Below are 21,734 nucleotides of genomic sequence, written 5' to 3' on the forward strand. Positions count from 1 at the left end.
ACCCTGGTAAATAGCATAATTTCATGCATGTACTATAGAGCATGCAACAGATGTCAACTTTTTCCCCATGAGGCTTTTTGAATTTCAGCCTGCCAGCTACAACAGTTAGGTTGCACCCCATATTGTGAATTCATCAAATTGACTAACACTGCATAAATATGTATTTGGTACTTCTAAATATGTATATATAACGACGTAAAAAAAAAGACATTCAAATTAAAGGAATAATTTGAATTGATACACATTGCTAATTTGTAGAAATTTTTCAAACACTTATAGAATATAAATAGGTGGTTTTATTGAAGTATAAATGTAGTTGTAGAATTTTGTTTTTAAAGGAACCTATACGTCATCGTCCTAAAGCCAATGTTTTCAATGTCATGGTGAATACCTGGAGTCGTTGTTGTTACTGTTGTCGTAGTGTGAGTAGTGGAGCTTTCAGGTGTGGTAGTAGTAACAGCTGTTGTCTCTTCAGAAACTGTGGTGCTTGCTGTCGTCGTGACAGTAGTTGTTGTTTCCTCCGTCACTGTAGTGGTTGGAGCAGTTGTGGTTGCTGGCAAGGTAGTGGTTGTAACACTTGTTGTTGTGACAGTAGTTGTAGGCTCTACAGTATATTTTAATAAAAACGATTTACAGCAATGATGATGATAAAAAGAATACAATAAATAAAATGTAACTTGTGAAGGTTTCCATGGCAAAAGAGAAGTGCATATTAAGGTTTATGTTACACCACGCATCTTTTGTGGGCATTTGATAGGATCATCCAAAAATTATGATAACAAAACTAGTTATTACAGTATATCACTATTTCAACTCGCTAGTATGCCAAAAGCCCATCTCTGTATAATCAATACTTGGCCCATTTATTTCCCTTCTTAATGATAAAGTGTCATTGAACATAAATTCTGATATACAGCCAGACATGCTGATATCCTTATGGGGTTTGATAATTAATTTCTCTAGTAGAGATTCCAGTACTAACAAATAATGGTTGTATATTAAAAATTTGGTGTTAAATATGATGACATATACACATCCATACATGTATCTCCTAATATCAATGAAAACATGAAATTAATATTGTTCAGATATGGCAAAAACATAGTCAATTTCAATACAAATATAAGAAAGATTAGTTTAAAATGAAATATGTTAAGAGATCAAAGTAGAGCATTTTAAATTACCAGTTTGTCCAGTTCTTGATTGGGGAGTTTCCACATCTGTAAGGAAACGATGAATGAAATAAAATGTGTTACTCCACTTACTCCGTAGCTTGTATGGCTACTTTTATAACAAATGAAAAAACAGATGAACTTTGTAAGCGCATAAAAAGTGAGGAAAAAAATTGAAGCAAAGTGGCATGTGTATCAAATGGTGTCTTTTAATGGCAGACTGCAAACTAATGTCAATGGCTTGTTAAGAAAGATGATACTTCTTATGGGTTCCTCTTGTTTTATTTCAACTGAATTATATCCTTATCTTAACAGGTTTATAGTGAACCTACCTGCATCACCTATATCAGTTGGTTTTGTTGAAAGTTCTGTCAAAGAGAAATGGTGGATTAAGATATTGAATAGGACATGAGTTAAGTGTGTGTGTATAAGTGAACATGATCCACATCCAAATTTTGAATTTGTTTACACGGAGGGTCACAAAGTTTGTTGAATCATGTCTCTTCTCAGTATGACATTTGACCAAACAGAAAGAATATCCCCCTTTCAAATTACGATTTCTCAACAAAATGATTAAAAATAAATGCCAGCAACATTTGTAAGTTCACCAGTTAACACATAAGAAAACTAAAATTATACATGACTCTACACATATAAATACTAAAGTTCATACAAGGACATTTATATACAAACAAGGTGTAATTTTAATTGATTAAAAAATGCTTAATACTGGACCTTTTCCAAAGTTGAAAAAAAAACCAGAGAGAATAGATACAGCTCACTCTAGGAAAGTTTAAGATAAAAAGTATGACTGGTTTCCAAGTAGAAATGTTTGCAACATCTGGGTGAATACCTGGAGTTGTTGTTACTGTTGTAGTTGTCTGAGTAGTGGAGCTTTCAGGTGTGGTCGTTGTAACAGTTGTTGTCTCTTCAGAAACTGTGGTGCTTGCTGTCGTCGTGACAGTAGTTGTTGTTTCCTCTGTCACTGTAGTGGTTGGAGCAGTTGTAGTTGCTGGGGTGGTAGTCGTTGCAACACTTGTTGTTGTGATAGTAGTTGTAGGCTCTGTATGTGGATGATATCAAGTAAGTTAACCAGTTAACACATAAGAAAACTAAAATTATACATGACTCTACACATATAAATACTAAAGTTCAAACAAGGACATTTATATACAAACAAGGTGTAATTTGAATTGATAAAAAAATGCTTATTACTGGACCTTTTCCAAAGTTGAAAAAAAAAACAGAGAGAATAGATACAGCTCACTCTAGGAAAGTTTAAGATAAAAAGTATGACTGGTTTCAAAGTAGAAATGTTTCCAACATCTTGGTAAATACCTGGAGTTGTTGTTACTGTTGTAGTTGTGTGAGTAGTGGAGCTTTCAGGTGTGGTGGTAGTAACAGTTGTAGTCTCTTCAGAAACTGTGGTGCTTGCTGTCGTTGTGAGAGCAGTTGTTGTTTCTTCTGTTACTGTAGTGGTTGAAGCAGTTGTGGTTGCTGGCAAAGTAGTGGTTGTTACACTTGTTGTTGTGACAGTAGTTGTAGGCTCTGTATTTTTATGATTTTAAGAAACAATAATAATCAAAAGAATTGTAATACAAGGCAAACGCCAAGCGTTGTCTCGCCTGCATATTGCAGTCATGAAGAGACTGCATGTCAAAACTATGCTATATGACTTCTGAGGCTGTCAGCAGTTTAGGGCGTGAATTGTGGTGTGAATATTATGAATGGTGCCAAGAACTATAGCTCATTAAATAAATAACAACAGTTTTTAAAGAATAAATAAGTAAAATAAAAAAACTGGTTCAGGTATAGAGAGTACTGAGTTCTGAAGTAAAATGTTAGTGTTGAAAAGTATAAAATTATAAAGTTCATGTCATACGAGGAACAAAGTAGTATGAAAGTTCATTGACCTTTGACCTTAATCAAATCCAACTCACATTCGAACCTGACCTGCACCTTCAAGAGATGGACCTCTGTTACGAGTTTGGCGATCCCACCTCGAAGCTATAGAAAGTTATTGTGTGTACAACACAGCAGTGCCAGTCATGGAAAGTTCATTGACCTTTGACCTTAATCAAATTCAACTCATATTTGAACTTGACCTGCACCTTCAAGAGATGGACCTCTTGAATGAATTTCGCAATCCTACCTCGAAGATATAAAAAGTTATTATGTGTACAACAAGGCACAGTGCCGGTCATGGAAAGTTCATTGACCTTTGACCTTAATCAAATTAACCTCACATTCGAACTTCACCTGCACCTTCAAAAGATGGACCTCTTGTATGAATTTGGCGATCTCAACTCGAAGCTATAGAAAATTATTGTGTGTACAACATAGCACAGTGCCAGTCATGGAAAGTTCATTGACCTTTGACCTTATTCAAATTTGACTCATATTCAAACTTGACCTGTGCCTTCAGGAGATGGACCTCTGGTATGAAGTTGGTGATCCCACCTCGAAGCTATAGAAAGTTATTGGGTGTACAACACAATTGTTGACGAACACAGCACAGTGCCAGTCATGGAAAGTTCATTGACCTTTGACCTTATTCAAATTCGACTCATATTTGAACTTGACCTGTGCCTTCAGGAGATGGACCTCTGGTATGAATTGGGTGATCCCACCTTGAAGATATAGAAAGTTATTATGTGTACAACACAATTGTTGACGACGCCGACATCGGAAATAGTTATACCTATGTCTCGCTCCGCTACGCAAGCGAGACAAAAACGCTAGTAAAGATAAGCTAATAAATTATATCACTTAAACCCACTCTCAAACATTTTGGTGAATATCTCCCCTCTTTTTCAAAATGCAACTGTTCAGCAAAGTAATAAATTGTAGGAGAAATCCTGACCTGACTAACAACGGAGCAAAATGATTGTGATTGGTATTTCAAGTCATGTATGTGTAATAACCGAAAAAAGTAATTGCAAAAATGATATAAACATAGAAGGGGCAATTTCAATTGAAAAACAATGTTAATTGGTATGCATTTTTTAATTTTGAAGAAGCTCTAAACTTGATCAAATGTAAATAGGTGACTTGATTGAAGTGTTATGTTTTGTTCCAAAAAACAATATTTCAACCTCATGAAACCAATGCTTTCAATGTCATGGTGAATACCTGGAGTTGTTTCTTTGTCACCATTGTATTTGTGTCAGTTGTGGAGCTTTAAGGTGTGGTCATGGTATCAATTTTCTTAATATCACTCACAGTCTAGGGAAATACTCATGGCAAAACCAAATCTTATAGATGGGATTCCTCAATTACTGTTGTACAGGATTAGCAGGATAAGCAATAGCTGCCTATTTTTGAACATAAAATAATGTATTATGCTGAGGTCAAACTATTCACCTAATTCAAGGCATCCTCTGACTGTCACGTTTATGGTTACAGGCATGCTGGTGCTATCCAGTACTTCAATGTCAAAAGATTCCACAGATTCATCATTAAATGTATTTCGCACTACAAACATTCCACTTTCAAGAGCAGTGGAGTTAACAGGATATTCCTCCGTATCAACTTCTCCTGTACTGCTCACAATATTTGAGATGCGAACCCTCCGTACTGCATTGTTGTTTTCTCCTTCACCCTGCTCAAACAAAGTCAGCGCATTCACTGTTATTGTGTTCCCAGGGGAAGAAAGCGATACAGTGAACTTAGGAACTTCGGACTCCAGTGTGATTATACCATTAGTACTGCTATCACCATTTCCATCAGTAGGGATAAGGGTGATTATAACATTCAATTTATCCAAGTCCTGCTCCTCACACTCATCTAGAATAAAAGCAGATGACAGAAACAGGGTTAAGTTGTAAAAACATTCTGATATACCAGTCATCAGAAGATACAAAACATTCACACTTTGTTGCATTTCATTTTATTTGATAGCATCTTAAATCCTTCAAGAATAAAGTACTGTCACTGATATTCCCATCAGTTGGGGTGATCAAAACATTCACACTACCCAAGTCATCCTCATAGTTATCTAGCACAACTGTACAGAAGATGTTACAGGAAAAGACAGGGCCAGAAAAGATATCAAAATGATAAGAGTGATTTGAATTGATAAAACTTGCAAATTGGTACACCCTTGACTCTTGAAGAAACTTTAACATAAAATAAATAGGTGGTTTTATTGAAGAATAATATAGAAGTAATTTTTTTTTTCAAAACAAAATATACTTCATCATCATGTATCAAATGCTTTGAATGTCATGGTGAATACCTAGAGTTGTTTTTTGGGCTTCAAATTTAGTATGTAGTCTGAATTTTCAACTTATGATGCTACTTTGTTCATGGACTAGTTTTTTTTTCAATGTTTAACTATGGTTATATGGATATAAAAACAGATAGTATCTTCCCTCCCCTTTTAAATGGCAATTTTTAAACAATTTTTTTTCATCAAATAAAAAAAATAGCGGAAGCAATTCTAGAATAACAGGTTATGTTAGAACACAAAACTTGTACATAAGTCAATGCATAGAAAGAAACAAGGCAAAAGCAATTTAGTGTCTCGCCCACTTATGAAAATAACCAGAAATATTTTGATTTGCGAGGGCACGCAAGAGAATTATATCGAAACTTCATTGTGAAATGACTGGGATGGAATAACACTTGTCATAAGAGCCTTGCACATACACTTTAATGGTGACCCGAAATAAACTTTGACCTTACCATGTGACCTTGGACTGCAGCATGGCATGCACGTCCCCCAAGTCTATCTAACATCCAAGTTTGGTTGAAGGTTGACTTACGGTTGCGGAGTTAGGTGTGATAAGAGAGTCTTGCATGTAAACTTTAACGTTGACCTGAAAACAACCTTCCTTTGACATTACCATGTGACCTCCGACTACAGCATAACATGCAGGTACACCAAGTCCATCTACTATCCAAGTTTGCTGGAAATGCGACTTACGTTTGCGGAGTAAGTTGTCGTAAGAGAGTCTTGCAGGTAAACTTTAACATTGACCTGAAAATTACCTTTGACCTCCGACTGCAGCATAACATGCTGGTCCCCTAAGTCCACCCACCATCCAAGTTTGGTTGAAAAGCGACTTACGGTTGCGGAGTTAGGTGTCCTAAGAGAGTCTTACATGTAAACTTTAACATTGACCCGAAAATGACATTTGACCTTTTTATGTGACCTCAGACTGCAGCATGACAGGCTGTTCTCCCAAGTCTATCTACCATCCAAGTTTGCTTGAAAAGCAACTTACGGTTGTGTCATTACAGGTTTGTGACGGACGGACGACATTTGGATCCCTAAGTCTCGCCTTCACCTCTGGTGGGCGAGGCAAAAAGTACATAGGACATCAATTTACAAACAATTTTCAATTCAAATTAACAAACAATGGTAATTATTAGACTTTTTCCAAATTTCAAAATTAAAAAAGAAAAGACGAAAAAGGAAAAGTTCACTCTATTTAAGTATAGCCTCAAAAGTATGACTAGTTCCAATGAAGAAAACAAATGTTTAAATACCTTGAGTTGTTACTGTTGTAGTTGTCTGAGTAGTGGAGCTTTCAGGTGTGGTCGTAGTAACAGTTGTTGTCTCTTCAGAAACTGTGGTACTTGCTATCGTCGTGACAGTAGTTGTAATTTCTTCTGTTACTGTAGTGGTTGGAGCAGTTGTGGTTGCTGGCAAAGTAGTGGTTGTAACACTTGTTGTTGTGACAGTAGTTGTAGGCTCTACAGTATATTTTAATAAAAAAATGATTTACAGCAATGATGACAATAAAAATACTACAAGAATTATGATGTAAATTGTAAAGGTTTCCATGGAGAAGGAGAAGTGTGTACCATGAATATTTTGTGGGCAATTGTTGGTCTTTAAAAGGACCACCCATAAGTTATGATAACAATTTAATCATAACAGTATCCCACTAATTCCAGGCCCTGGCATGCCAAATCCCATCTCTGTATAATTAATACATTCAAACATTCATTTTCCCTTCTCTTGAAGCATCACTGTATATAAATTCTGATAAACAGTCAGAAATGCCGAAATCTTTATGGGGTTTGATAATGTATATATTTCTTGGGTATAGATTTCAGTACTCAAATATGTTTGGATATCAAACATTTGGTGTTCAATAAGATGACCTACACATCCATACATGTATCTCCTAATATCAATGAAAACATGAAATTAATATTGTTCAGATATGGCAAAAACATAGTCAATTTCAATACAAATATAAGAAAGATTAGTTTAAAATGAAATACGTTAAGATCAAAGTAGAGCATTTTAAATTACCAGTTTGTCCAGTTCTTGATCGGGGAGTTTCTACATCTATAAGGAAGCGATGAATGAAATACAAAGTGTTATTCCTCTTTACTTAGGTTGTATTGCTACATTTATAATGCATGCCAAAAAAAAGAGATTAACTTCGTAAGCACATCATAAGTTAGGGAAAATCAAGAAAAGATGCAGGTGTATTAAATGATCAATTTTAATGGCAAGCTTGTTTGGAAGATTACATTTTATATTGGCTCCTCTTGTTTGATTTCAACTGAATGATATCAATATCTTAAATGGATGATGGTGAGAAATTGGGAACCTACCTCCATCGCCAGTATCAATTGGTTCTGTTGACAGTTCTGTCAAAGAGAAATGGATGATTTTCTGTTGATTACTTTTGTAGAATAGGACATGAGGTAAGTTAACATGTTTCACATCCTAATTTCTGAGTTATTGTGTATGGAAGGACACTTGTTAAATAAAGTCTCTTCAGTACACTAATTGACCAACAGCCAGAGAAGTATCTTTATGCTGAAATCCCATATCCATCTTTTGACCACTGTTCCTCACATTTGTCATAGAAATAAATCTCATACGAATTACAATAATATATGCTTGAACAAAGAACTCTTCTTTCTGCGTTAAGAAATTCTTTGTGCTTGGATTATTTTATGCCTATATAGATATATGTATATCTGTGTCAAAAAATTGCTTGTTGTATACATTGTAAATGAAATTATTAATATCATAATATTTTCTTGAGTATATAATTTCTTCTTGAATTTCTTTTTTTTTTTGGATGTTGAGGCAGCTTTTTTATCTTTTATGGATATTGTTCATTAGATTTGTACATCAAACCGGTTTTGAGAAATAAACAGCCTGATGAATTTCATGCCTTGAGAAAAAGGGAATACCCAAGTCTGAGATGGATATTATCCTCCCTAGAATCTCTGGTGATCTTGTTGGTGTGAACCTCGATTTTTCTTCGTTGATCAGAAACCCTATATCCGAAGCCAGCTTTCGGACAATGCTTACGTTGTAGGCAAGAGTGGTCCTGGAAGGGCTGAGGAGCCAGTCATCCAGGTAACAGAAGATAGTAATGCCTCGCCTTCGTAACTCTGCGGCGAGGACTCTCACCAGTCGGGAAAATATCCTTGGGGCTGGCTTTAGGCCAAACGGAAGGGCTATGAACTGGTAACAATCATCTCCTACTTTGAAGGAAATTTGGATTGTATCCCAACCTTATTATCTCTAGAAAAAATTTGCCACTGAATATCTTTTCCCAGTTCTGTTAGCAAAGAAAAATTCTTCCCCCTACTGGGACTTGCTGAAGGAGGGGAATGACTTGTTTGATTGTCAAAAGTCCCGGTTTTGAGTGGGGGCACTGAATTCAGTGCGCTAAAAGTGGGACTGGCGGCCCCGTCCCCCACCCGAGGTTTCCTATGACTTTCCCAGCAGTCCCTTTCAATCCTGGCGTCACCACCGGACCGAGGGAAGAAGGAGAGGGATGACCCCTTATGTTCATTGTAGGTCTGGGGCTAGGGTCTGGAGCTAGAGCTTGCAAAAGGGGGTCTCTGGACCTGGCCCTGGGCCGGTCTAACATTAGTGCCCGGCAGAATAGATCTACTCGAGGAGAGCTTATAAAATATCTTGTCAGCTGTGGTGCTGGCTGAAATAGACTCGTCCTATACATCTTGAAAGTGTCCATGAAACAAGTCCTTACCTTCGCAAGGAAGCTTATTTAGAAGTCTCACTGCCCCTTTCTCAATCTTGAGAGCATCTAAAACTTTAGCCCTCCTTGCCCTCATGCATAGCAGTGTTTATCTTGCTGCTTGCACATACTGGAGATCAGCGATCTTTGTGAGTGACTCTAACAATAAGTTCTTGTCATTGCTAGAGACTCCAAGACGCTCAGCCTCACTAAGAGTGGTTAACAGGCACCCCTGGTACATCGTGAGTCTCATACTGCTCCGGGCGGCCGCGTCCAGCGCTGCTAGCTTGTAGTCGGCTGAGCGGTAACTAGTGCCGGAGAGGGTTACGGCCTGATCTAGACTTCCTTGCTCCCGCATCCCCGACACGGAAAGCAACGTACGGGACCAAAGGGGTGCACAAAAAATCCTCAAAGTCTTGAGCGGCAAACTGATAATCCTTCGAGACTTCTTTACTGATTGGTTTAAGCCAAGAGTGTTGCTTATCTAAGCCCCGAAAGCAGGATTTATACGGAGCATCCATCTTGATCGCAGGACTGACTTCGTCCGAACGACTGAAGGACGAGTTCAGGCGGAAGATTGACTTCTCACGCTCAGTTTCGCTACTAGTACTGTCTTCGAAGTTGAGAGCAGTATTTAGTCAAGATCAGGTCTGACTGATGCCTGTTGCCACTAGCCGGAGTATTGCGTTTGTGTATGCCAGAACTCTCTCGTACCCCTAATGGTGATTGTCCTCATTCGAATCCCATATGCTGGGCAGCTTGGAGGGAATGCATGGGGCTGCTATTAGAATTTGATGGAGAGAAATCGCCCCAGTCTCTTCTGCGAGATGTAACAGGTCGGTGGTAATCAAATTCCGAATCAGATTCTCCCACAATGGAAAACTCTTTTTCTCTACGGCTAGTACGAGGCGAGTTATCATTAGCCTCCACTCCGCGACCGGTACGAGGCAATGTAGACCTCTCTCTACGTCTAGAATGAGTCGAGTTTTCATTAGCCCGTTGTATCGGGTGGCTTTGTCTACTACTTGCCAGGCTGGCGGTAGGCGGTGCCCGCTGGGGGAGGATTGCCTGCAAGGCTTTCAAGATCCTACTACCAGCCTCGGCGGGGTCTGGCAATGAATGGACTGACCGGTCGCAGTCCCTGGCCAGTCGGCTCTTCTTCTGAATTACAGGGGGTTGTAGTGGGTCGTTAATTTGAGCCTGACTGTCATTAGAACACGAGTGGTCATCGCGAGGCCTCTTCTTGCCCCGATAGGAAGGAGTGTAAACAGTCTCTTCTGATTTATCCGTACCCTTGTCTAGTGGTTAGGGTTAGTGGCTTATATGCGGCGAGAGGGTTTTATGGGTCTCGTTCCGTGACGGGTTTCCCAGGCTATTTGATTGCAGTTAGCCTCTTTCTGGCAGTTTTTTACCAGTGGCTATTTGAGTAAGGGTAACGAATAGCAATTTGATGAGATGGTATAGGTAAGTATACTTGTTAGTAAATAACTTGTTTGTTTGAGTTAAATCTAATTTTCTATTTCTTTTCAAGGAGTCACACTACATTGGCTATGGTCACCACGCAAATTTTAAGGTTTGTAACAAATACCGAAATTAACCCCCCCCCCTTCAAATTAGAATTATTTCAACAAAATGATTAAAAACGAATGATAAACAATAAATGGTATTAACAATTCTAGGGTAAGTGGCTAATATTTAAGAAAAATATAATTATACATGAGTCAGCAAATAGAAATATTAATGTACATACTGGATATTGATATAGAAATAAGGTGAACTTCAAATTAATAAACAATACTAATAATTAGATCTTTTCAAAGTTGAAAAAACTAACACATAGACAGACAAGAAAGGTTCACTCTATTCAAATATAACTTAAGAAGTATGAGAAGAAAATGTTTGCAATGTCCTGGTGAATACCTGGAGTTGTTGTTACTGTTGTAGTTGTCTGAGTAGTGGAGCTTTCAGGTGTGGTCGTAGTAACAGTTGTTGTCTCTTCAGAAACTGTGGTGCTTGCTGTCGTCGTGACAGTAGTTGTTGTTTCCTCTGTCACTGTAGTGGTTGGAGCAGTTTAATATTTTAATAAAAACGATTTACAGCAATGATGATGATAAAAATAATACAAAAATTATAATGTAACTTGTGAAGGTTTTCATGGCAAAAACAGAAGTGTGTATTACATGTAAGTTTTATGTTACACCATGCATCTTTCGTGGGCAATTGTTGGTCCTCAATAGGATCATCCAAAAATTATAATAAAACTAGTTATTATAGTATAGCACTAACTCAACTCTCAAGCATACCGAAAGCACATCGCTGTATTATTGATACTTGGCCCATTTATTTCCCTTCTTAATAAAGTGTCATTGAATATAAATTCTGATATACAGCCGGACATGCTTTAAGGGGTTTGATATGTTTCTTAAGTACAGATTCCAGTACTCAAATAAAATGTTTCTATATCAAATATTTGGTGTTAAATATGATGACATATACGCAACATGTACACATCCCTACATGTATCCCCCGATACCAATGAAAATATTAAATTAATATTGTTCAGATATGGCAAAAACAATCAATTTTATTCCAAATATAAGAAAGATTAGTTGATAAGGAAACACTTTAAGATCAAAGTAAAACATTTTAAATTACCAGTTGGTCTAGTCCTTGATGGGGGAGATCCATCTATAAGGAAACAATGAATGAAATAACATGTGTTACTCAACTTTACATAGGTTGTATAGCTAAATTTTTAATGCATAACAAAAACAGATGAACTTTGTAAGCACATAAAAAGAGAGGGGAAAAAGAAGCAAGGAAGCATGTGTATCCAATGGTGACTTTGAATGGCAGACTGCAAACTGGTGTCAAAGGCTTGTTAAGAAAGATTATAGTTCGTGTGGGTTCCTCTTGTTTGATTTCAACTGAATTATATCCTTATTTTAACAGGTTTATGGTGAACCTACCTGCATCACCTACATCACTTGGTGTTGTTGAAAGTTCTGTCAAAGAGAAATGGAGGATTTATACATTAAATAGGACATGGGTTAAGTTTGCATGTATAGGTGAACATGATCCACATCAAAATTTTGAATTTGTTTACACGGAGGGACAAAAAGTTTGTTAAATCAAGTCTCTTCTCAGTATGCCATTTGACCAACAGCCAGAGAAGTATCTTTATGCTGAAATCCCAGATCCATCTTTTGATCACTGTTCCTTACATTTGTCATAGAAATAAATTTCATAAGAATTATAAAAGTGAACAAAGAATGAGACTCTAAATATATTCAAAAAATCTCTTAACTCTTAACTGCGTTACGTTCGCATTATTGCACATCCGTAGGCGTGTTTCGTTCGCATTTTTGCACAACCACACATTTCCAATAGACATCCCCTGTCCCATTGTTTTTGGAACAATTGCATGCCCTGGAGCATGTCTAGCTACAATGTATAGCCTGGCGTTTGTGTATACCGTACATGTGTTCCGATCGATCGATCACTCATGCGACATTAGTTTAGCGTTCGATGGATTATCGCAGTTTACAAATTACAGAATTGTTGAGTTTTCCTTGAAAATTTGTATAGAGATCAGCGGTAACCCCCAAAAAATCAATACATCCTGATCACAGCCAGGAAGTTCATTGAAAAAGGAGAGGAGAAAATCAATAAAACCCTCCTCACAAACAATATCATGGCCAGGTTTATTGTTAGGAGTCTGTGACTCGTGGCACGAATGTGAATGAGACCCTTTCAATGGAGTACAGTACCTTGACCAGGCAAAAATTTACTCTCTTTTATTTTCCACTATATATGGGCTATTTTTATTAGATTATCATGATTTTGGTATCAATACAAAGCTTATGTAATGGACAGTCCAAGTGGATACATAAAAATCATGCCACTAACACAAGAACAAAAGTAAAAGGGGGGCTAAATTTTGTTGGAGTATTAGGAGGAAACATTTAGAAAATGTAATTTACTATACATTTTTCCATAATTTATCCAATGAATTTATATACGATAAGAAAGCCCAGGAAACACTCTACAAGTTTGCTTACAACATTTTCTTTCAAAATGATCAGATAAAAAGTTATGGCAGTCTAAATAACAGAGTGTATTATACTGCGTAGAGGGGATCACTGCTAAAATAATGCAACACACAGGGGGTTTACAGGTGAACGCAAGAAGAGTTAAACTGCTCTTTTTTGTGTTCAGAAATCCTATGTTGTATGTAAAGTGCATAAAATTAGTATTAATATTATCTCATGTATTTCATTATTCATTGACTGTCTTATCTTTTTTTTTGTTGGGTATTGTTAATATAGCTTTTTCATTTTTTTCTATGGAAATTGTTTTTGATACTGTTTCAGTCACATGAAATCATACATTAATTCATCTTAATTGAGCAAAATGAAAATAACACTATAGTTATGAGTTTAGATAGAATAGAATAGAAATGTCATTAGGTATATAAACCATGGAAATTTTGAACAATAAACAGCCTGATGAAATTATGCCCTGAGAAATAACCAAAAACTTGTTTATTTGAATTCAATTAAATTTTTTGTTTTGCTTATTTTCAAAGAGTCACGCTACATTGGCTTTGGTCATCATGCAATGTTACGCTTCAAAATAAAAACAGATAGTATCTTCCCGCCCCTTTTAAATGGCAAATTTTAAACAAAATTATTTTCATCAAATAAAAAAAATGGCAGGAGCAATTCTAGAATAACAGGTTATGTTAGAAAACAAAACTTGTACATAAGTCGACACATGGAAAGAAAAAAGTGCATAGGACATCAAAATACAAACAAGTATGACTGGTTCCCAAGTAGAAATTTTTGCAACATCTTGGTAAATACCTGGAGTTGTTGTTACTGTTGTAGTTGTCTGAGTAGTGGAACTTTCAGGTGTGGTGGTAGTAACAGTTGTTGTCTCTTCAGAAACTGTGGTGCTTGCTGTCATTGTGACAGTAGTTGTTGTTTCCTCTGTCACTTTAGTGGTTGGAGCAGTTGTGGTTGCTGGAGTGGTAGTTGTTGTAATGCTTGTTGTTGTGACAGTAGTTGTAGGCTCTGTAATTTTATAATTTCAAGAAACAATAACGATCAAAAGAATTGTAATAAAAAACGCTAGTAAAGATAAGCTAATAAATTATATCACTTAAACCCACTCTCAAACATTGTGGTGAATATCTCCCCTCCTTTTCAAACTGCAACTGTTCAGCAAAGTAATAAATTGTAGGAGAAATCCTGACTTGACTAACAACGGCGCAAAATGATTGTGATTGGTATTTCAAGCCATTTATGTGAAATAAAAAAAACAAATTGTAAAAATGATATAAACACAGAAGGGGCAATTTCAATTGAAAAACAATGCTAATTGGCATGCATTCAATGTCATGGTGAATACCTGGAGTTGTTTTTTGTCACCATTGTATTTGTATCAGTTGTGGAGCTTTAAGGTGTGGTCATGGTATCAATTTCCTTAATATCACTCACAGTCTAGGGAAATACTCATGGCAAAACCAAATCTTATACATAGGATTCCTCAATTACCGCTGTACAGGATTAGCAAGATAAGCAATAGCTGCCTATTTTTGAACATAAAATAATGTATTATTCTGAAGTCAAAATATTCACCTAATTTAAGGCATCCTCTGACTGTCACGTTTATGGTTATAGGCATGCTGGTGCTATCCAGTACTTCAATGTCAAAAGATTCCACAGATTCATCATTAAATGTATTTCGCACTACAAACATTCCACTTTCAAGAGCAGTGGAGTTAACAGGATATTCCTCCGTATCAACTTCTCCTGTACTGCTCACAATATTTGAGATGCGAACCCTCCGTACTGGATTGTTGTTTCCTCCTTCACCCTGCTCAAACAAAGTCAGCGCATTCACTGTTATTGTGTTCCCAGGGGAAGAAAGCGATACAGTGAACTTAGGGACTTCGGATTCCAGTGTAATTATACCATTAGTACTGCTATCACCATTTCCATCGGTAGGGATAAGGGTGATTATAACATTCAATTTATCCAAGTCCTGCTCCTCACACTCATCTAGAATAAAAGAAGATGACAGAAACAGGGTTAACAAACAATAGTAATTATTAGACTATTTCCAAATTTGAAAAATAAACAAAAAAGACGAAAAAGGAAATGTTCACTCTATATACCCTCAAAAGTATGACTAGTTCCAATGAAGAAAATATTTAAATACCTTGAGTTGTGAATGTTGTAGTTGTCTGAGTAGTGGAACTTTCAGGTGTGGTGGTAGTAACAGTTGTTGTCTCTTCAGAAACTGTGGTGCTTGCTGTCGTCGTGACAGTAGTTGTTGTTTCCTCTGTCACTGTAGTGGTTGGAGCAGTTGTAGTTGCTGGGGTGGTAGTCGTTGCAATGCTTGTTGTTGTGACAGAAGTTGTAGGCTCTATATTTTCATGATTTTAAGAAACAATAACAATCAAAAGATTGTAATAAAAATGCTAAGATAAGCTAATAAATGATATTACTTAAACCCACTCTCAAACATTTTGGTGAATATCTCCCCTCCTTTCCAAAATGCAACTGTTAAGCAAAGTAATAAATTGTAGGAGAATCCTGACTTGACTAACAACGGAGCAAAACGATTGTGATTGGTATTTCAAGTCATGTATGCGTAATAACCAAAAAAAGTAATTGCAAAAATGATATAAACATAAAAGGGGCAATTTCAATTGAAAAACAATGCTAATTGGTATGCATTTTTTAATTTTGAAGAAGCTCTAAACTTGATCAAATGTAAATAGGTGACTTGATTGAAGTGTAATGTTTTTTTTTCCAAAAAAGAATATACATGTACTTAAACCTCATGAAACCAATGCTTTCAATGTCATGGTGAATACCTGGAGTTGTTTTTGTCACCACTGTATTTGAGTCAGTTGTGGAGCTTTAAAGTGTGGTCATGGTATCAATTTCCTTAATATCACTCACAGTCTAGGGAAATACTCATGGCAAAACCAAATCTTATACATAGGATTCCTCAATTACCGCTGTACAGGATTAGCAAGATAAGCAATAGCTGCCTATTTTTTAACATAAAATAATGTATTATTCTGAAGTCAAAATATTCACCTAATTTAAGGCATCCTCTGACTGTCACGTTTATGGTTATAGGCATGCTGGTGCTATCCAGTACTTCAATGTCAAAAGATTCCACAGATTCATCATTAAATGTATTTCGCACTACAAACATTCCACTTTCAAGAGCAGTGGAGTTAACAGGATATTCCTCCGTATCAACTTCTCCTGTACTGCTCACAATATTTGAGATGCGAACCCTCCGTACTGCATTGTTGTTTCCTCCTTCACCCTGCTCAAACAAAGTCAGCGCATTCACTGTTATTGTGTTCCCCGGGGAAGAAAGCGATACAGTGAACTTAGGGACTTCGGATTCCAGTGTAATTATACCATTAGTACTGCTATCACCATTTCCATCGGTAGGGATAAGGGTGATTATAACATTCAATTTATCCAAGTCCTGCTCCTCACACTCATCTAGAATAAAAGAAGATGACAGAAACAGGGTTAACAAACAATAGTAATTATTAGATTATTTCCAAATTTGAAAAATAAACAAAAAAGACGAAAAAGGAAATGTTCACTCTATATACCCTCAAAAGTATGACTAGTTCCAATGAAGAAAATATTTAAATACCTTGAGTTGTGAATGTTGTAGTTGTCTGAGTAGTGGAACTTTCAGGTGTGGTGGTAGTAACAGTTGTTGTCTCTTCAGAAACTGTGGTGCTTGCTGTCGTCGTGACAGTAGTTGTTGTTTCCTCTGTCACTGTAGTGGTTGGAGCAGTTGTAGTTGCTGGGGTGGTAGTCGTTGCAATGCTTGTTGTTGTGACAGAAGTTGTAGGCTCTATATTTTCATGATTTTAAGAAACAATAACAATCAAAAGATTGTAATAAAAATGCTAAGATAAGCTAATAAATGATATTACTTAAACCCACTCTCAAACATTTTGGTGAATATCTCCCCTCCTTTCCAAAATGCAACTGTTAAGCAAAGTAATAAATTGTAGGAGAATCCTGACTTGACTAACAACGGAGCAAAACGATTGTGATTGGTATTTCAAGTCATGTATGCGTAATAACCAAAAAAAGTAATTGCAAAAATGATATAAACATAAAAGGGGCAATTTCAATTGAAAAACAATGCTAATTGGTATGCATTTTTTAATTTTGAAGAAGCTCTAAACTTGATCAAATGTAAATAGGTGACTTGATTGAAGTGTAATGTTTTTTTTTCCAAAAAAGAATATACATGTACTTAAACCTCATGAAACCAATGCTTTCAATGTCATGGTGAATACCTGGAGTTGTTTTTGTCACCACTGTATTTGAGTCAGTTGTGGAGCTTTAAAGTGTGGTCATGGTATCAATTTCCTTAATATCACTCACAGTCTAGGGAAATACTCATGGCAAAACCAAATCTTATACATAGGATTCCTCAATTACCGTTGTACAGGATTAGCAAGATAAGCAATAGCTGCCTAGTTTTGAACATAAAATAATGTATTATGCTGAAGTCAAACTATTCACCTAATTTAAGGCATCCTCTGACTGTCACGTTTATGGTTATAGGCATGCTGGTGCTATCCAGTACTTCAATGTCAAAAGATTCCACAGATTCATCATTAAATGTATTTCGCACTACAAACATTCCACTTTCAAGAGCAGTGGAGTTAACAGGATATTCCTCCGTATCAACTTCTCCTGTACTGCTCACAATATTTGAGATGCGAACCCTCCGTACTGCATTGTTGTTTCCTCCTTCACCCTGCTCAAACAAAGTCAGCGCATTCACTGTTATTGTGTTCCCAGGGGAAGAAAGCGATACAGTGAACTTAGGGACTTCGGATTCCAGTGTAATTATACCATTAGTACTGCTATCACCATTTCCATCAGTAGGGATAAGGGTGATTATAACATTCAATTTATCCAAGTCCTGCTCCTCACACTCATCTAGAATAAAAGAAGATGACAGAAACAGGGTTAACAAACAATAGTAATTGTTAGACTTTTTCCAAATTTGAAAAATAAACAAAAAGACGAAAAAGGAAAAGTTCACTCTATATAACCTCAAAAGTATGACTAGTTCTAATGAAGAAAATGTTTAAATACCTTGAGTAGTGAATGTTGTAGTTGTCTGAGTAGTGGAACTTTCAGGTGTGGTGGTAGTAACAGTTGTTGTCTCTTCAGAAACTGTGGTGCTTGCTGTCGTCGTGACAGTAGTTGTTGTTTCCTCTGTCACTGTAGTGGTTGGAGCAGTTGTAGTTGCTGGGGTGGTAGTCGTTGCAATGCTTGTTGTTGTGACAGAAGTTGTAGGCTCTATATTTTCATGATTTTTAAGACACAATGACAATCAAAAGATTGTAATAAAAATGCTAATAAAGATAAGCTAATAAATGATATTACTTTAACCCACTCTCAAACATTTTGGTGAATATCTTCCCTCCTTTTCAAAATGCAACTGTTAAGCAAAGTAATAAATTGTAGGAGAATCCTGACTTGACTAACAACGGAGCAAAATGATTGTGATTGGTATTTCAAGTCATGTATGCGTAATAACCATAAAAAGTAATTGCAAAAATGATATAAACATAAAAGGGGCAATTTCAATTGAAAAACAATGCTAATTGGTATGCATTTTTTAATCTTGAAGAAGCTCTAAACTTGATAAAATGTAAATAGGTGGCTTGATTGAAGTGTAATGTTTTTTTTCCAAAAATAATATACATGTACTTCAACTTCATGAAACCAATGCTTTCAATGTCATGGTGAATACCTGGAGTTGTTTTTTGTCACCATTGTATTTGAGTCAGTTGTGGAGCTTTAAAGTGTGGTCATGGTATCAATTTCCTTAATATCACTCACAGTCTAGGGAAATACTCATGGCAAAACCAAATCTTATACATAGGATTCCTCAATTACCGTTGTACAGGATTAGCAAGATAAGCAACAGCTGCCTATTTTTGAACATAAAATAATGTATTATGCTGAAGTCAAACTATTCACCTAATTTAAGGCATCCTCTGACTGTCACGTTTATGGTTATAGGCATGCTGGTGCTATCCAGTACTTCAATGTCAAAAGATTCCACAGATTCATCATTAAATGTATTTCGCACTACAAACATTCCACTTTCAAGAGCAGTGGAGTTAACAGGATATTCCTCCGTATCAACTTCTCCTGTGCTGCTCACAATATTTGAGATGCGAACCCTCCGTACTGGATTGTTGTTTCCTCCTTCACCCTGCTCAAACAAAGTCAGCGCATTCACTGTTATTGTGTTCCCAGGGGAAGAAAGCGATACAGTGAACTTAGGGACTTCGGATTCCAGTGTAATTATACCATTAGTACTGCTATCACCATTTCCATCAGTAGGGATAAGGGTGATCATGACATTCAATTTATCCAAGTCCTGCTCCTCACACTCATCTAGAATAAAAGAAGATGACAGAAACAGGGTTAACAAACAATAGTAATTATTAGAATATTTCCAAATTTGAAAAATAAACAAAAAGACGAAAAAGGAAAAGTTCACTCTATATAACCTCAAAAGTATGACTAGTTCCAATGAAGAAAATATTTAAATACCTTGAGTTGTGAATGTTGTAGTTGTCTGAGTAGTGGAACTTTCAGGTGTGGTGGTAGTAACAGTTGTTGTCTCTTCAGAAACTGTGGTGCTTGCTGTCGTCGTGACAGTAGTTGTTGTTTCCTCTGTCACTGTAGTGGTTGGAGCAGTTGTAGTTGCTGGGGTGGTAGTCGTTGCAATGCTTGTTGTTGTGACAGAAGTTGTAGGCTCTATATTTTCATGATTTTTAAGACACAATGACAATCAAAAGATTGTAATAAAAATGCTAATAAAGATAAGCTAATAAATGATATTACTTAAACCCACTCTCAAACATTTTGGTGAATATCTTCCCTCCTTTTCAAAATGCAACTGTTAAGCAAAGTAATAAATTGTAGGAGAATCCTGACTTAACAACGGAGCAAAATGATTGTGATTGGTATTTCAAGTCATGTATGCGTAATAACCATAAAAAGTAATTGCAAAAATGATATAAACATAAAAGGGGCAATTTCAATTGAAAAACAATGCTAATTGGTATGCATTTTTTAATCTTGAAGAAGCTCTAAACTTGATCAAATGTAAATAGGTGGCTTGATTGAAGTGTAATGTTTTTTTTCCAAAAATAATATACATGTACTTCAACTTCATAAATCCAATGTTTTCTATGTCATGGTGAATACCTGGAGTTGTTTTTTGTCACCATTGTATTTGAGTCAGTTGTGGAGCTTTAAAGTGTGGTCATGGTATCAATTTCCTTAATATCACTCACAGTCTAGGGAAATACTCATGGCAAAACCAAATCTTATACATAGGATTCCTCAATTACCGTTGTACAGGATTAGCAAGATAAGCAACAGCTGCCTATTTTTGAACATAAAATAATGTATTATGCTGAAGTCAAACTATTCACCTAATTTAAGGCATCCTCTGACTGTCACGTTTATGGTTATAGGCATGCTGGTGCTATCCAGTACTTCAATGTCAAAAGATTCCACAGATTCATCATTAAATGTATTTCGCACTACAAACATTCCACTTTCAAGAGCAGTGGAGTTAACAGGATATTCCTCCGTATCAACTTCTCCTGTGCTGCTCACAATATTTGAGATGCGAACCCTCCGTACTGGATTGTTGTTTCCTCCTTCACCCTGCTCAAACAAAGTCAGCGCATTCACTGTTATTGTGTTCCCAGGGGAAGAAAGCGATACAGTGAACTTAGGGACTTCGGATTCCAGTGTAATTATACCATTAGTACTGCTATCACCATTTCCATCAGTAGGGATAAGGGTGATCATGACATTCAATTTATCCAAGTCCTGCTCCTCACACTCATCTAGAATAAAAGAAGATGACAGAAACAGGGTTAACAAACAATAGTAATTATTAGAATATTTCCAAATTTGAAAAATAAACAAAAAGACGAAAAAGGAAAAGTTCACTCTATATAACCTCAAAAGTATGACTAGTTCCAATGAAGAAAATATTTAAATACCTTGAGTTGTGAATGTTGTAGTTGTCTGAGTAGTGGAACTTTCAGGTGTGGTGGTAGTAACAGTTGTTGTCTCTTCAGAAACTGTGGTGCTTGCTGTCGTCGTGACAGTAGTTGTTGTTTCCTCTGTCACTGTAGTGGTTGGAGCAGTTGTAGTTGCTGGGGTGGTAGTCGTTGCAATGCTTGTTGTTGTGACAGAAGTTGTAGGCTCTATATTTTCATGATTTTTAAGACACAATGACAATCAAAAGATTGTAATAAAAATGCTAATAAAGATAAGCTAATAAATGATATTACTTAAACCCACTCTCAAACATTTTGGTGAATATCTTCCCTCCTTTTCAAAATGCAACTGTTAAGCAAAGTAATAAATTGTAGGAGAATCCTGACTTGACTAACAACGGAGCAAAATGATTGTGATTGGTATTTCAAGTCATGTATGCGTAATAACCATAAAAAGTAATTGCAAAAATGATATAAACA

General features: G+C 36.4%; 1 protein-coding gene across 1 annotated transcript in view; it reads right to left on the minus strand.

The window, feature by feature from the left end:
- Window positions 1–21,734, minus strand: part of LOC121426608 (mucin-19-like) — a 196,170-nt gene that overhangs the window by 20,892 nt on the left and 153,544 nt on the right. Inside the window, exons 120-142 of the mRNA XM_041622966.1 lie at window positions 21,255–21,461; window positions 20,673–21,095; window positions 19,783–19,989; window positions 19,201–19,623; window positions 18,307–18,513; window positions 17,725–18,147; window positions 16,835–17,041; window positions 16,252–16,674; window positions 15,362–15,568; window positions 14,779–15,201; window positions 14,002–14,211; window positions 12,106–12,141; window positions 11,792–11,824; window positions 11,057–11,188; window positions 7,749–7,784; window positions 7,441–7,476; window positions 6,666–6,872; window positions 4,536–4,958; window positions 2,511–2,720; window positions 2,026–2,235; window positions 1,505–1,540; window positions 1,185–1,220; window positions 392–604 (exon numbers count right to left, since the gene is read on the minus strand). Coding sequence (XP_041478900.1) covers window positions 392–604; window positions 1,185–1,220; window positions 1,505–1,540; window positions 2,026–2,235; window positions 2,511–2,720; window positions 4,536–4,958; window positions 6,666–6,872; window positions 7,441–7,476; window positions 7,749–7,784; window positions 11,057–11,188; window positions 11,792–11,824; window positions 12,106–12,141; window positions 14,002–14,211; window positions 14,779–15,201; window positions 15,362–15,568; window positions 16,252–16,674; window positions 16,835–17,041; window positions 17,725–18,147; window positions 18,307–18,513; window positions 19,201–19,623; window positions 19,783–19,989; window positions 20,673–21,095; window positions 21,255–21,461 — 4,968 coding nt within the window. The remainder of the gene's footprint in view (window positions 1–391; window positions 605–1,184; window positions 1,221–1,504; window positions 1,541–2,025; window positions 2,236–2,510; window positions 2,721–4,535; window positions 4,959–6,665; window positions 6,873–7,440; window positions 7,477–7,748; window positions 7,785–11,056; window positions 11,189–11,791; window positions 11,825–12,105; window positions 12,142–14,001; window positions 14,212–14,778; window positions 15,202–15,361; window positions 15,569–16,251; window positions 16,675–16,834; window positions 17,042–17,724; window positions 18,148–18,306; window positions 18,514–19,200; window positions 19,624–19,782; window positions 19,990–20,672; window positions 21,096–21,254; window positions 21,462–21,734) is intronic.

This window comes from Lytechinus variegatus, chromosome 13, assembly GCF_018143015.1.
Source record: "Lytechinus variegatus isolate NC3 chromosome 13, Lvar_3.0, whole genome shotgun sequence".
In the NCBI taxonomy this organism is placed as follows: Eukaryota; Metazoa; Echinodermata; class Echinoidea; order Temnopleuroida; family Toxopneustidae; genus Lytechinus; species Lytechinus variegatus.